The sequence below is a fragment of the Rhea pennata genome, chromosome 5 (genome assembly GCF_028389875.1).
Source record: "Rhea pennata isolate bPtePen1 chromosome 5, bPtePen1.pri, whole genome shotgun sequence".
Classification (NCBI taxonomy): domain Eukaryota; kingdom Metazoa; phylum Chordata; class Aves; order Rheiformes; family Rheidae; genus Rhea; species Rhea pennata.
Genome location: NC_084667.1, coordinates 51,091,471 through 51,106,465, shown reverse-complemented (window position 1 = coordinate 51,106,465; position 14,995 = coordinate 51,091,471). Strand labels below are relative to the sequence as shown.

General features: G+C 33.6%; 1 protein-coding gene across 3 annotated transcripts in view; it reads left to right on the top strand.

The window, feature by feature from the left end:
• Window positions 1-14,995, top strand: part of EML5 (EMAP like 5) — a 126,083-nt gene that overhangs the window by 54,548 nt on the left and 56,540 nt on the right. For all 3 annotated transcript variants that reach the window (XM_062576120.1, XM_062576121.1, XM_062576123.1), the window contains exons 12-16: window positions 2,925-3,031; window positions 3,371-3,489; window positions 10,505-10,691; window positions 12,432-12,537; window positions 13,962-14,055. In XM_062576120.1, coding sequence (XP_062432104.1) covers window positions 2,925-3,031; window positions 3,371-3,489; window positions 10,505-10,691; window positions 12,432-12,537; window positions 13,962-14,055 — 613 coding nt within the window. The remainder of the gene's footprint in view (window positions 1-2,924; window positions 3,032-3,370; window positions 3,490-10,504; window positions 10,692-12,431; window positions 12,538-13,961; window positions 14,056-14,995) is intronic.

Here is a 14,995-nt window from a genome sequence, read left to right as displayed (position 1 = left end):
CACTATCATTAAAGCTGAACCAGAATATAAATGCTTAATATTTGCAAAACGCGTAGATCATGTTTTCACCACTGATTAATATAGCTATTAAGACCTTTGTTCTATAAATATGTGTTAAAATCTTGAACTCTACTTGCAGTGTATGAAGTAAAATATATATGAAGTTATCTAGAGCGAATTAGTCATGATGACTTACATCAACATCAGCATGTTGTTCATTCTTATCTCTTTTTAAATAAGTTGAATGGAACATGGAGAATTTGGCTGTAATTTGGGGCATTTGTTATAGCTGAGAAGGAAATTTTTCCTCAGAATTAATGATTTGATGTATAAATATATAGGGTGTTGGTTATGCTATTTCATTTTAGAGGATAAAAATATATTAAATTAATTCTTAAATAATCTTGAGAATTAAAATTCTTATTTATCTAATTGTGTAGTTGTTAATTTCTTGAGTAGACGTTTTGTAAATATTGAACTAAAATTTCTTAAATTTTAATACACTGATAATCACATTTCAGGTCCTGTTCTGATGTGTCCTGTTTATATTTCTATTCATGGTTTGATCTTGAAAAAAACTATTTTCTGCAACAATGTGATTGTCCATAATTCTTCTGTAGCCAAAGATAGAATATGTAAATATTGGAGAGGATTTTTTCCCTTAATTCTTTGATTTTTGTGAAGCTCGATATCTGTGTTCCTTACTTGGAAATTTCTTTACAGACTGTGTAATTTGAGTGTGTGCTTAGTCCTTATGATAGGTGAGTCAAGTATGTAAAAATGACACATGCTAAATTAGGGATTTTGGAGTGTATTTTTAGGAGAAAAGATAATAACAGATAAGAAAGAATAATCTTGATAGTTGAAAACACAAAACAAAGTAGAAAAACAATATGCTAGTTTTTATACAGAAATATTTGATTACAAATAAAGTACATTGCAAAGGATTTAACCACCAAAAAAAAAAAAAAAAAAAAAAAAAAAAAAACTTAAGTCAGTGTTTAGTTAGTTCATGTTAGTCCAACATCATCAGAACAGTATTTCAGGTTAGATAAATGCTTTGCAAAACCTTAATGTTATTTTAAGATAATTTGAGCATCATGCCTTCAGTAACACTCTTCCTCTGTAAATCTATATTAAAATTAGTAATTTAAATGACCTTTGTGTAAATTAAACATAGTAACATAATGCTTTTACAAAGAAAACTACTAGTTAAAACCCTGCATAAAATCTCTGTCAGTCTGTATGTTTGTGAGAAACTTTTGCATTAACCTATATACTGAATTTTTCTATTTATCATATTTACAGTAATACTCTTGTAATAGACAGTTAAAATGAAATGTTATTTTACCCTATCATTGGTATGAACATGGACCCAGCTAACGGGTTTCTTTATCTGTGTTTCTCCCAATACACTAATTTTTTATTCCATTATCTTTTCAATATGTGTCATGTTTACCCATAATTCCTTTAATTGTTACTCAGATTTTCTCAGCTCTGTCAATACTTTTCCTGAATATGAACATCAGAAGTGAGTACTGATTCAGTACTGGACCTGTCAGTGCCAAATGAAGAAACAATTGTTCTCTACATCATTTTGAAATTCTCCAGAAAGCCAACTGATTGGCTTCATACTGGGAACACGTTTTCAATCAATTATTTCCCATGACTCAAATTTCTCATTAGCTACTGCTTCCCAAGATAAAATTTCTATACTGTAAGTGTAGTTTACATTCCTTGTTTGTAGGAATGTAACCTTGATGTTACTTCAGACTGCATGGCAGTATATACACCACATACTGCTAAATAGTATAGCCTGAAGGATTGCTGTTTATTGCATATTCCTAGAAACAGTTGTACTGAATGATGATTTTCTTGTCCTGATTATGTTCTGAGATTTTTTAAAATTTGTGTTCTAAATTGATTTTGTATCTAGTTTCTTAATCAAAATATTATGCAAGACCCAATCAAATATTGCAGAGATGTCCAAAAATATTATCATTTATCAGACAGGATTATAATCTTATTTAAAGTGCAATTAATCAAGCCCTGTTTTTATGGATCTTTTTTGATCATCATTAATCTAATTTCAGAATTTAAATTCTGTGCTAATGAAGTTCCATTTCAGTTATTCAGTTGCTAATGTCCAAAATTATTGTCACAGTGACAGATTTATAATTAATCACTGTGTTTAAGTGCCTCACCTTTTTCTTTCTTTTCTTTTTTAAACATTTGCTTTCTCTTACTATTTTAAGTTTCCATGATTTAGGATTACCCCTTGCTTAATTAAAAGGAATACACATGTTATCCAGACTAGTTTATTTCAAATTATCTCTTTATCTCTGTCTTTTAATATTCATTTTAATTTCTGTTGGAATGAAAAATGTGATAGGACATTATTTGGCTTTCCCCTAAATGTAAAACAGAAACATTAAATAACTTCTTTTTTTCCTGCACAGTCACTGAAAAATTTACCGTTTCCATCTTATATATAATTCTTTTTTTTTCCCTTAATCTATCTGAAGAATTTCTTTTATCACAGATCTCCTTTTCATAAGTTTCTCTTTGGATCCTTTTATTTCTGGTGTTAGTTTTCTGTGAGTCTTAATTTTTGCTTTATACTCATTACTTCATTCTCTTCTTTCTTCCTTTCCTCTAAAAGTTGAATGAAAACTAGCTTTCTCCCCAAAACAAACACACAAATATAATCAGTATAATTTCAAGTTGGCATATCTGTAGAATCAGATAAGTGGAATCAGCGGAATTCTGGAAAGCCTCCCGTGATCCTGTCAAACGTTAGCAGTTAATGTTCTAGGCAGTGTAAGCATTGGTAATCTAATCAGAAACATTAAGTTGTTGTTTTAAACACTTCCTGTCTTGTAATTAGGTTGCTTCATTTTCTATTTTGGTTTTCCTAATTACAGAGAGTCTAGTTGATTCTAATAGTGATGAATCAGATTCAGATCAGTCTGATGTTCCAGAGCTGGACTCTGAAATTGAACAAGAAACACAGATCACCTATCGTCGACAGGTAAAAATTTTAGTTCTAATAGCAGCTGGAATGCTTCAGGTTTTAAGTAGGTCTTCAGTCAGCACCTACTGAATTCTGAGGTCTGAGGAGAGACTTAGCAAAAGCTTTAGAACAGTTACTATCTGGTGCAAAGTATTCAAACACATCAAAAATATAAATGATTACATGTATTCTTAGCATATTCTCTTAGAGTTTTGGTTGCAATTTAAAATGGCTACAGCTGTTGAAGGTTTTCTCAGTAATGTCAGTATACATTTTTGTGAGTGATAACTGGCTGAGTTCTCAGAAACATGCTTTTCTTGAGAATCTCTTAATTTATACGTATACTCTTTCTTAAAGGTTTACAAAGAAGATCTACCTCAACTTAAAGAGCAGTGCAAAGAAAAAAGAAAAAGTGCAGCTTCTAAGAGACGAGAGAGAGCTCCAGGGAACAGTATACGATTACATTTTGTTCATGGGTATGAAAAATAGAATTCCTTGAAATATATAAGCAGACTATACTGACTAATTTTGTGTGTTACATGTTGTCATTTATGATTTAAGAATCTGATGGACTACTTCTAGGTCAGTTACTTTATAAATTATGTTTTTGTTTATGAAAAAACAAATTTACATTTGGTTATTAGAAAGCTTTGATGCCATGCTAGACTAATTCTGAATATGTAGCCTAAAATGAATATGCACTGAAATTTTAGTTGATGCTTATATTTGAATAGTGGTGAATAAATACAATATTTGGCTTTCACCTATGTATTTTAATATCTGAAAAATAACATTTCCCTTTAGTAGTATATTACTGAAACTGCAACAGAAACTTTGTATCGTTGAAAATGACTTGAATTTCATACTTAGTGTCTTTTCTATCACTGTTTGGTATAACGATCATGTTTAAGCCATGTGTTTGCCTTTAATATGAAGGAATATACAAATACCTCTGCTAATTAGTTTAGGAATTTAATTTTTAGTAGGTCCTGTAAGAGTGTTAGAGTTCAGTTTCATTTGCTTTCTGGTACTAATAATTTCAGTAACAAAATAACTTCCATATGTCTCCTTGAAATCTTACTGTTTCTACTTTAGTAGTAGATTGGTAGTCTCCCATAACTCTTCAGAAGTGAAGCCTTTTTCATCAGAACAAGGGTGTAGTATTTTACAGCAAACTGACAATGGATGTTACTACATTATTGTAATGAGCAGCGTTAGAATAACAAAAGAAGTATAAATTCCCCTGATTCAAAAAAAACCCAAAGCCTTTGTTAAATTAAGACATTGGAAACTGGGTAATACTGTTTTCCTTTTTCAAAACATATCTCTTAATTAGCTGGCTAAGAATAGTTAATCATTTAACTCGGTAATTTTATATGTAGAAAACAAAGACTTTGAGGAATGATTTGAAAGTAATGACAACTGGGAAACTAGGTACAGAACTGTAGATATATATTACTCTTTTTGATACTCAGGTACTCTCAGTTGAAGATTTTTTTTACCTCTGCAGAAAATGAATTAAGGTGGATAGGTGTAGACTTTCAGATTTGATCCAAGAATCAAACCAGACCTTCCTGAGGAAGCTGTAGCACAAGCAAGGGACCTGGGTCTTTGGGATTATTGTTATTTCCTTCACAACAGAAGTGAAGCTTGACCAGAATATCCAGGAATGACCAGAAGTAGAGTGTCCAGTTGAGTTGTGTCTGGTTACCCAGTGTGCTTCAAGGAAACTAATGAAGAATCCATGCTGAACAGCAGATTTTTCTCTGTGCCCAAGCTGTTAACTTTAAAGTGACCCACTTCCAAGTGAGTAATAGGCATATTCTATGATTCAGGAAGTTTGCTTTGCTTCATCTTTTTTAGGTGCAATGGAAATGTCTTGGATGTTCCTTAGAAGTGTAAAAGGGGTGCTTTCTTGAACTAGGAAAATAGGAAACTCTTTTTCCTTCCTTTGTGAACAGATTGTTTTTGTGTTTTGAATGTGTGAACTGCCTTGAAAGATGAACTTATAAAAATCTTTTCATCTCCTGTTAAAAAAATCTTCTAAGTCTCTAGTTACTTCCAGTATTGGAAGTGGATAAAAACACTAACGCTTAGGACATGAACCAGCCAGTGGTTAATATGGATGAAAAAGCAAGTTCCCCTATTATCAGGTTAATCTTTATGTATATCTTTCTCTAAGAGATGTGATACTGTCACTGTCAGAACAGGTTATTAGATTAAAGTGGTTTACTAGTTGGATTTCTTTGGGACATTTTCTGTTATTTTTTCTGCCATGTCTTTGACTGTGGTGGTATGGTAACATAAAAAGGATACAACTTCTGAGGTATTCAAAAGAATACCTTTCTTGGACTCAGTGCTTATGATGTTTTCTTGTAGACAAGGCATATGTAGGATGCAGATATAGTGCCTTTCTCCAGTATTGTCTACAAGCTGTGCTGTTCATTTCACAAGACTGAGTTTTTAAATATTCAAGAACTTTAAGCAAAGTCTGGATTGAGTTTCAGCATATTCATTGTACTGACCTGATCATAAGGTGAAATTTAGTTGTGATTTGAAGATGATGTTGGATTTCTCACACTCTTAAATGAGATTCTTATGACACCTTGCATAAATTCCTGCTGGGGGCTGTTAACTACAAGTAGCAATAATGAATATAACATCTGATGAGAGAAGGCTATGAGTGACTTCTGCTGAGAAAATATTGTTGTGAGGTTTGTTTTTCTAAAATCTCTACCTTTGTGCTAAAAAAAAGTCTGACCACCTACCATGTTTATTTTGACATTTGGTTCTTTTTTTTTTTTTTTTTCTTTTTTTTTTTTTTTTTTTGGAGAGGTTGGGAAGAGTGGTGCATTCAGAAATCTCCCATAGATATTTTGAAGAATAACACACACATTTTTGAACCATTTTCAGCATCAGACAAAACACAGACGTTTATTTTTTTTTCAAACAGGACACCACCTGTGAAAATGCCCCCAAATTTGCTATAGATGTGTAACTGTGGGTGGGATCCAGCTTCAGATTAAAGCACTTACAATTAGAGTCTAAAAGTAGGTGTTTTGGGCATGTATCTAAAATTTAGTCACAGTCAGTGGAGTCAGTGGAGTTAATGAAGCACAGATAGTGATTTGGCTCTTGTGAAATTAAATGCTGATGGGGCTGGTCGGCTGAGTAGCCCTCCAGGTTCCGTTGACTTTATTGACTAGAACGCTGTTGATTAAAATATGGGGTTGTTATATCTAACCCATATATACAAACTTATGTTTACATGTCTTAATCTCAAACTGAATCCAGCCTCTGCTGTTCAGGACCTTGATAATGGCATTTTGATTGTTTTTGATGCTGAGATGACAAAAGATTTTCTTACATGTCATTGAGGTGAGGTAACTATCTTCTGAAAATTACTGTCATAATAACTTCAATCAATCATGAACTGCTGGTTTACTTGGTTGTTGATGATCACCACTTGGAAGCTTCAGCTGAAAGAGAATGCAGAGTTATGTTTATTGTGCATTGATCCAGGTATGGAGTATATATGATCCAGTAGCTATGATCTAGAGCTTCCTTTCATTACTATTTCATTATGGTTTCTACTTGCTAATCAAACAACTTTAGTAATCTACTTTCTAGTCTTTTTACTTGTAACTTGCTTCTGTGGTTTGTGTTCTGCATGCTAAGAAATTGCTTCTCTTCATGCTTTTTCCGAGAACTGAGATAAGCCAATTAGAGCTGAGGTTGTTAGCTAGATAACAGGTAAATATTTTGGAACTGCATAGTGTATTATCAGGAAATAGTCTTAAAAGTGTTCTTCTTCATCTCTGCTTGGACTACCTGAGCCTACCACTTGACTCTCTTAGTGAAAAGTCTAGAGAATAGTTGGGGAGTTACTATACTGGAAAGTAAGAAAGATAGGGTGGGTTAGGTAGGTTAAAAAATTTCTTTGCTTGCACCACTCAATACTAGTTTTGGCAACATATGTTTTCTTTGATTATGAACAACCAATTTACAAGCATATTTTGTAATGGAGGATGTGAACTAAACCATGGACTTTCGTTGTAAGTTATAGATATGAGTAATAAGAAATGTTTTTCCTATATCTTAGGTACATTTTGGGGTGTGTTTTTTTGGTATTCCTGTGGTATATATCATTAACTTACTCAATTTCAGTATGCTTTATTTACAGTATATAGGCAATTACCTTGAGAAGAGCTAGGAAAATTCTGTGAGAGTTGCAAGTAAAAGGTTCTTAAACCCTTTTGCTGTCTTTATCTTTTTATTTTTATGTATTACTGCTACATATTCTTGGCCTGCTAATGATGCAGTGGGTACGTTCCATTCAGGTGTTCTCAGAAAGTTTTTAAGAAATTTCTTGATATGCAGTATTTCTAAAGCATTATTTTTTTCCCATCATGCATGTTTTTGTAGCTACGTTTTTATATGGTCTCATTCATAGTGTGTATTCAGCACAGCTTTTATGATTCTGTGCTTGCAGAGGTAATCCAGAATTTTTAATAAAGCTGAGTAGACAATGAAGCATAGGAAAAAGGATGCCTAAGTGAGGATAGGTCCAGATATCTTCTTTGGCACTGCACTTGCATTGTAATCCTTGCCCTTCACTGAATGTTATCATATCCTTATATGGCTGGTGTTGCATACTGCAACAGGTTATTTTAGGTTTTTTTTCTTCATAGCTACTATAGGCCATTGTATATTATGTCCCTTTAAAAGACCATAGATAAACATCAGAGGAAGTGGCTGCTTGGTTGGCTTGCCTAGCTGCTGCACTTTGGGTCAGGCAGAAATCAACTTCAAAACAACTCACATGCTGCTGGAGGAAGTTGCTAGTGAAGGCTGTGGTTGGAGGGAGGGTTAAGCATGGCTGGAGAGAGCACCTCTAGCATGAGTCTGAATTGTAGGTCACTTTGAGAAAAGCAGGGAGCAGAAATATAATTCAGCCTCAGAGCTGATAGAGAGAGATTTTCCTAGAGACCTGGAAGGAACAGTAACTCAGGAGGTATTGGAAAGTTGCCTAACTGGGACTAAACCAAAGCTGTGTAGTGTAAACTATTCAGGTTAAGTTTTGGTGATTCTTTAAATGGGAATTCTCCAAAATGTTTAGACAACAGTACATTTGCTCAGTACAAACAAAAAGTGAATGTTCATCCAGAACTAATTTATGACTCCTGCTAATCAGCATCACTCTGGAAATAAGGAGCACAGAACCATTTACAGAAACTTTCTATGAAAAATTTTTCAACTTTTTTTTTAGGGAGTCTGTGGCCTGGGTTGGGTTTGCAAATTCCTTTGATAAAGACTGCTTTTGTATTTTCCTACCAATTTTCTTCTCATTAGCAACGAGTATTTGCAAATAAACTGAGTATGCTGTGTAGCCCAGGTAAACTGAATTAGCCATACTAATCCAAAGGTTTCTTTTTGATACACAAATGTAAATAATACTTGCATATGTAACAGTATAGATCACCAATTCTTTCACTGTTCAGGACTAGACTATTAAGATAGCCTACTGTGGGAAATTTAATGCAAAGTGTTAGTCATTATATAGCTGTTCTCATTTGCCATTTCTTTGTAGCCAGGGTTTAGACAAGGTGGTATATCTGTGTTTAGACTATATGATATTGAGGAAAAAGAGTACAGCCATGTAGCACAAATTGCTGACCTTGACCTTCTGCTGGTCTATTTAAAATTTTTGTGAGGTGACTTAAGCAGTTTATACCTGATCACGTAAGATCTGACATAAACACTATTACATATATTGTAGATTAGTCAACAGAATTACCATATGCTCAGACACAGTCGAGACACATGCTGCACCATTATCCAATAATGCATCGATCTGATATTTGTGAACATGAATCCATGGCTGGAGTTGTAAGAAGAGTATTTATTAAGCTAGAATCTGTCAACTGCCATAAAGATTTGATCGTTGACCACGGCGTTTTGTTGCCCAACATATGCAAGGAAAGCAATATATATATTTATGAAAGACTCTTCTACCCTGGAGGCACTATTTCTCTTTTTTGTGTATACATTTTTAAGTGGCTTGTATCCATGAATTTTCGAACAGTACCCCATTCACTTTGTGTATAATACACAATGGTACGTGTGCGGATACATCTTGGTTTTCTTACCTGACAGCTTAAAGAACTGCACTGTTGCAAAAATATCCTGCATTTGTTTCTGCTTATAAGTAATGTCACTTGTTCTGATGATAAATGCTTTTAACTAAGCAAAGTAATTAATAGTATAAGAAGTATCTTGTAATACAAGCATTAGAGATTTCTCTTAGTTTTGAATTGCTGATGGTGACTGATTAGTTGTTTTGTTTTCTGTGAATAATTTGCTAATCATCTTTAGGTTTTTTTCTAACAGTTCAATTAGTTGAGTGCAAAAATACTCAGGTAGAGCCTTATGATCCCTAAATCAAGATAATTCGTAGCTAACTCAAACACATTCAGGCATATTCTGCCCATAATCATTCACTTCTGGTAAATGTAACTATGTGTTTGTAAATGTAACCAGAATTTACGTGCATCTTCATGAAATAATTAAAAAGCTGACTTTAATGAAGATCTGTAAGAACTGGAACAAGAAGAGCTTAAACAGGGAAGTACCTCCAGGATGCATCAGGAATTTGTAGAGCATTGTTTTTATCAGAAGAAAGAAAGAAACCAGTTTAATTTATGCATTTAAAAATGTTATCTCCATTGAGTGCCCAGAACAGAGTTATCAAAAGTACCATTTAAAAACTTGCTTGTGCATTTAATTCTCTTCAGGTTTCTGAGCAGCTTAAGTTACTTCTGAAAGTATGACTCTGGGCTTTTGAAAATGCCGCCCCTGGTTTTCATTGGAAACTAAATCACACCTGGGATGAAATATATATATATATATATATATTATGGCAATGCATAAAGGCCTTAACTGGGAATTGGCCTGCTCATGCCCTCTGTGAAAGGAGACAATCCCTTCAGAAAAGAAACTGATCTGGAAAAAAAAATACTTGCTTTTATCTTCCTCATATAAAATTTGCAGAAACTTTCAGTTTCATTGAATCTGTTTTGTCTGTTTTTTTGTGGAAACTCTACTGTCTGATATTTGAGCAGTAAAAGATAGCCAAAATTACTATTTTGGACGTTTTTTAATTTATATAATTATATGTTGCCGGTCTGAATTTCCCATGTGGTCTGGTAATAGTATTAGCCATTACATCCTTTTCCAGAATTGTTGTGAAAAGTAACTATTAAATAGCAGCTACTTTCAAACTAGTGCTAGTAGTACTGATTTCTGAACAGTGGCTGAAAATGATGAATTGGTGTTCTGTTGGCATATGCATATTAATATTAAAATAGCAGCGTAGTAATTGGTAAGTAATCTGAGCTCTTTTGTATGTCAGATGCATCTTGCATATTTTTATCTCATTAAGTATTTAGTATATCTGCTTATGATCTTGATGCACAAATCTTTTTCCTTTAGTTACAGAGGTTACGACTGTCGAAGCAACTTATTTTACACTCAGACCGGGGAAATTGTATACCATGTTGCAGCAGTGGGCGTGGTGTATAATCGGCAGCAGAACACACAGCGCTTTTATTTAGGTCATGACGATGACATTCTTTGCCTTGCTATTCATCCCTTAAAGGACTACGTGGCAACAGGCCAGGTAGGATGCATGTTTATCTGCTTTTCTGCAATGAGAATCTGAAATTGCTACACTGAATTTAGAAAAGCTTATTTGGGAGGAAGCGTGTCCAGTCGGCATTTATTCAGTGAAGGACAGTATTTCTCTTGCAGATGGAATCATGTTAAAAACTGTAACACGTGTTTTTCCAGTTGTTTATATTAATTCTGAAAAGTGTCTTTCGTTGAAGGCTTTTTTACCTCTTATTTATTTATAAGATTGTAGTTTTTATTCAGCATTGTTTTATATTTCTGCAGCAAGATAACAAGTAGAAGAAAGTATGCACCTAATTTTTTAAGATTTTTTAGCTGTGAAGAGAATCACAACTGCGAGAATCAATTAATTTTACATTCTAGCATTCCAGTTTAATGAGTTTTGTATAGTATTTTTAGTTATCATCTTTAGTCAAGCTGTCTATGGTCTGTACATGCAACACAGGTATTGGTATTACTGAGGTATTTATAATGGTTCATTTTATATTTCTCCAGACAGTAATTTGAAGTAATTATTCTCTCTCATGTTTTCTGACAAAGAACTCTTCACATAAATGTTTATATACCACATTGAATGTTTGATTTGACATTTGAGGTTGAATTGTTATTGTTGTTGTTTTTATTAGTATGTCTTGAAAATTGGAAAACCTCTGGATATTGCCAAAGACACACGAAAAAATGTGGAGAGAGCTCAGATTTCTAATAGAAATACATTTTTTTCCGATAATACTCAATCAGTATGAAAATGCTTGAGATAAACACAAATTTATTGGTCACTGTATAGATTAAATACATAAATGTGAAAATGAATTCAATTTAATTTTGGAATAATAAAGAATATGAATAAAAATATCTATGGATTTGCTATATTTTAAAGTACCTCTCTCTGTCAAAAGAACATTGAATTTGCAAAGCAAAATTAGGTAATGCAGTAATCAAATTCCCCATGGAACATTCGTTCAGAATCTCCTGAGAGTGTACATTACAAAAAGCTTTACAAACAGTACATAAGTCTGTGCAAAACCAGAAACAGAGCTTAGTTTTCTGCAGTCCTGCTCTTGTCTTAAATATAGAAGAATGTTCTGGTTTTGTAGTGTATCTTGTGTACTGTCCTAAATAATGGCTCATAATGTTTATATGTAAATACATCCAAACAGAGTTGAAAGAGAATAAGCTGTGTTAGGTTCCTTCTTATCAGGTTCTAGATAACTGAATTAGTGCCAGGCTACTGAAGGCAACTCCACAGGTATCAGTGCAGTAGCACCTGACTTGTAGAAACTTCATTACTAGTAATGACACCAGAAAATAATAGAAGTCACCTTGATTTCTCAAGCATGGAGTAGCTTACATACTAGCAATAAAAATAACCTTTTATTTTTAGACAGGGAGCAATTGATAGAGAACTAATTGATGGAATATATATGCCACAGTGCAATCAATGAAGCTTTTTCACAAGAGGAATCTATTGTAAGATTGATTAATTGTAATTAATATGTCAAAGTTCTTTGGAAGGAAGAAACAGCCAGCTGTGGGAGTAGTAGTTGTGAAGCAGGAGATGGAATAATGTATTGTTAGCCAGGACAAATAATATTAGGAAGATTTTATTACTGTAACTTTTTTCAAATACTTTTTGAAATATTTGTTACAAGGTAATATTATGCTTTAAAAACATATCAAATAACTGGCATGAAAGAGAAATGAAAAAATGCTTATAACTTACTATTTTCAGGTTGGTCGAGATTCCTCAATACACATTTGGGATACAGAAACAATAAAACCACTGTCCGTATTAAAGGGCTATCACCAGTATGGTGTTTGTGCTGTTGATTTTTCAGGTAATAAGTATTTATTTATTTATTTATTTACTATAATGAGCTAATGGGAATTCCTCTACACTGTATTGGTGCTCTACACTCTGTACACAAATACACTATATTTATATTAAAATATTCTCCAGTGGTCAGTCTCAAATGACATTATCTCAGAGTGATCATTGCTTAAAGAGTGCTGCTGTATGGTGTCGCGTATTGTAAACCACAAGGAAATGTTCTATGGCATTTGGGAGCTGAGCTGATCTTGTAATTTCTTTTGATGCATTAGACAGGCTTACAGCTCTCAAGCATTGAGTCTGCATTAGGACTTTAAGATGTTTTGTTTGTTTATTTGTTTTTTTAACAAATAGTAACAATTGATCAGGTGTGTGCTTTAATCCTGGAAGCCCACCAAGTAGAACAGTGAAAATTCTGAAAGTCCCACTATGGAGTCCTTCTGGGAAGGAATTGAACCTCCTTTTCCCCTCTCTCATACTACCAGTCAGTTAAATTTTGGGGTGTTTCTATACACTGCAGGTTGAATTCCTGTACCAGGTTAAATTTCTTCTCTACTGGCTTCTGTGCATTCTTTAATGGTTTGGTTTTACTAGATAGGACCTCTGGCCTCACAGTGAAGGTGTGTGGCTGCAAAGAATAAGTCTTAGGTCTTTGATACTTCTTGCCTTTCTTTGATTTCCTTTTTCAAGCCATTATCCAAATGTCATTTCCCAAATTCTAGCGTAGATGCTTAGCAGTTTCAAAGACGAGTACATAACAGAAATATGTTGATCTCAAATGAGCACAAACAACATTTTTCTTGAAGATTCATGTGGTACACTTTCAGAGCTGCTGAAAGATTTTTACCTTGCTACCAAGTTTAGGAATATGTCATAAACTTCCTGGAACTGCTTTAGTACTTTCCCATTTAGAAATGAACAGAGATTCCCAGAGCGAACAGATGATGCTCATAGTACAACCTGTGTTGAAGGCTTTTGTGCAACTGTGTCAGGAACTGGCTGGACAAAGGATCTAATCCAAATACGGAGGATCTTAGTGCCGTTTCTAGACAGCATAATTCAAACATCTAGGAATGATAGTTGTGATGTTGTTAAACATCTAGTCTGAGATGTTTGCCGAGTCAATTCTTCATGGTTATGTAGAATTTAGAGTTCTTAACTTGAAGTCTTAAACTCCATTCAACTGGCCACTCTAATTTAAAATCTAGCAAATGTTTAAGCCGCCCCTAAGCATGCCATATCATAAAATAGGTACTTTTATTTACCTATTTTTACGTTATATATGTATGTTGTGTATATAATATGTACATACGCTATTTATGCGTGTGGTATTTGTACAAATAGTATTTCTGAAATTATACTATTTTTTAATCTAGTTTATTATTATTGCAGCATAATGCTATCTATCTTATCATAAATTTACTTTTCTAGCGGATGGGAAACGCTTGGCTTCTGTTGGAATAGATGACAATCATACTATTGTACTCTGGGACTGGAAGAAAGGAGAGAAGCTTTCAGCAGTAAGGTAGGAATCTGTACCTAGATTGACAGTGAACAAAATAATTAAAGAATAATAGTTATCTAATAAATTTGCAGTTCCTTTCGCTTGTTAATTTTTTACAGGCAGTGGCTTTATCACAGCCTTGAAACTTTCTTTTTGGAGAAAAACTGAAACTGCAACAGAGTCAACAGGAATTGCTGTGACAGCTCAAATGTTGAGAGAAGAAGACGTAGAAAACAATTCATTTATATTTGTTTGATGTGTTCTGAAAAAATCTTTTTAAAACTCTTTCCATGTGCTTCCATATATTGCTTCTATAATTTATTATGCTAAAAGATAATTACATCTGTGGTCAAAGTCTCTATACATCTGACTCTCTAGTCAAAGTTTGTAAACAAGTCTTGCCTTTCCTCCCTAATAATCCTAAGCTTATTCAGCATTTCTGCAGCTTGTTCTTTAGTCATTACCAACACTGACAGAAATAATTCAATTTTTCCATGCTTCTCCCATACTGTTGTCCTTTTTTGCAGCTGCTAGCTTTGCCTAAATAAGAAATATCATTTCTAGACCTCAGGTTTCTTGAGGCTAAAAGCTCAGCCCTTGGTGCTCTTTCAGATCTTGTTCATTGAGGTCATTTTTTTCCTGTGATGGTAGGTTATAGATTACAGCTGTTTTGCTCAGAAGTCATCTTTTCTTCAAGGTTCTTTCCTTTTCCTTTCTGAGTCCTGAGAAGCCTGATCTAAGTTTTCACCAGATGTTTGACTAGATTATTTTCAAAGGTCCCTTCCAACCTAAATTTTTACAAACTTCTCTAACTCTGCACAGATTATTTCATACTCATTTATTAAAGAGGAATTTGATCTACAGGATGGAATCTTATTTCTAATCTTGAGCAATATTTTGGAAACCTTTTGCTTTGTTGTTTCTGAGGGTCTGTTGCTTATAATCTGGCAAAAATGTGAGT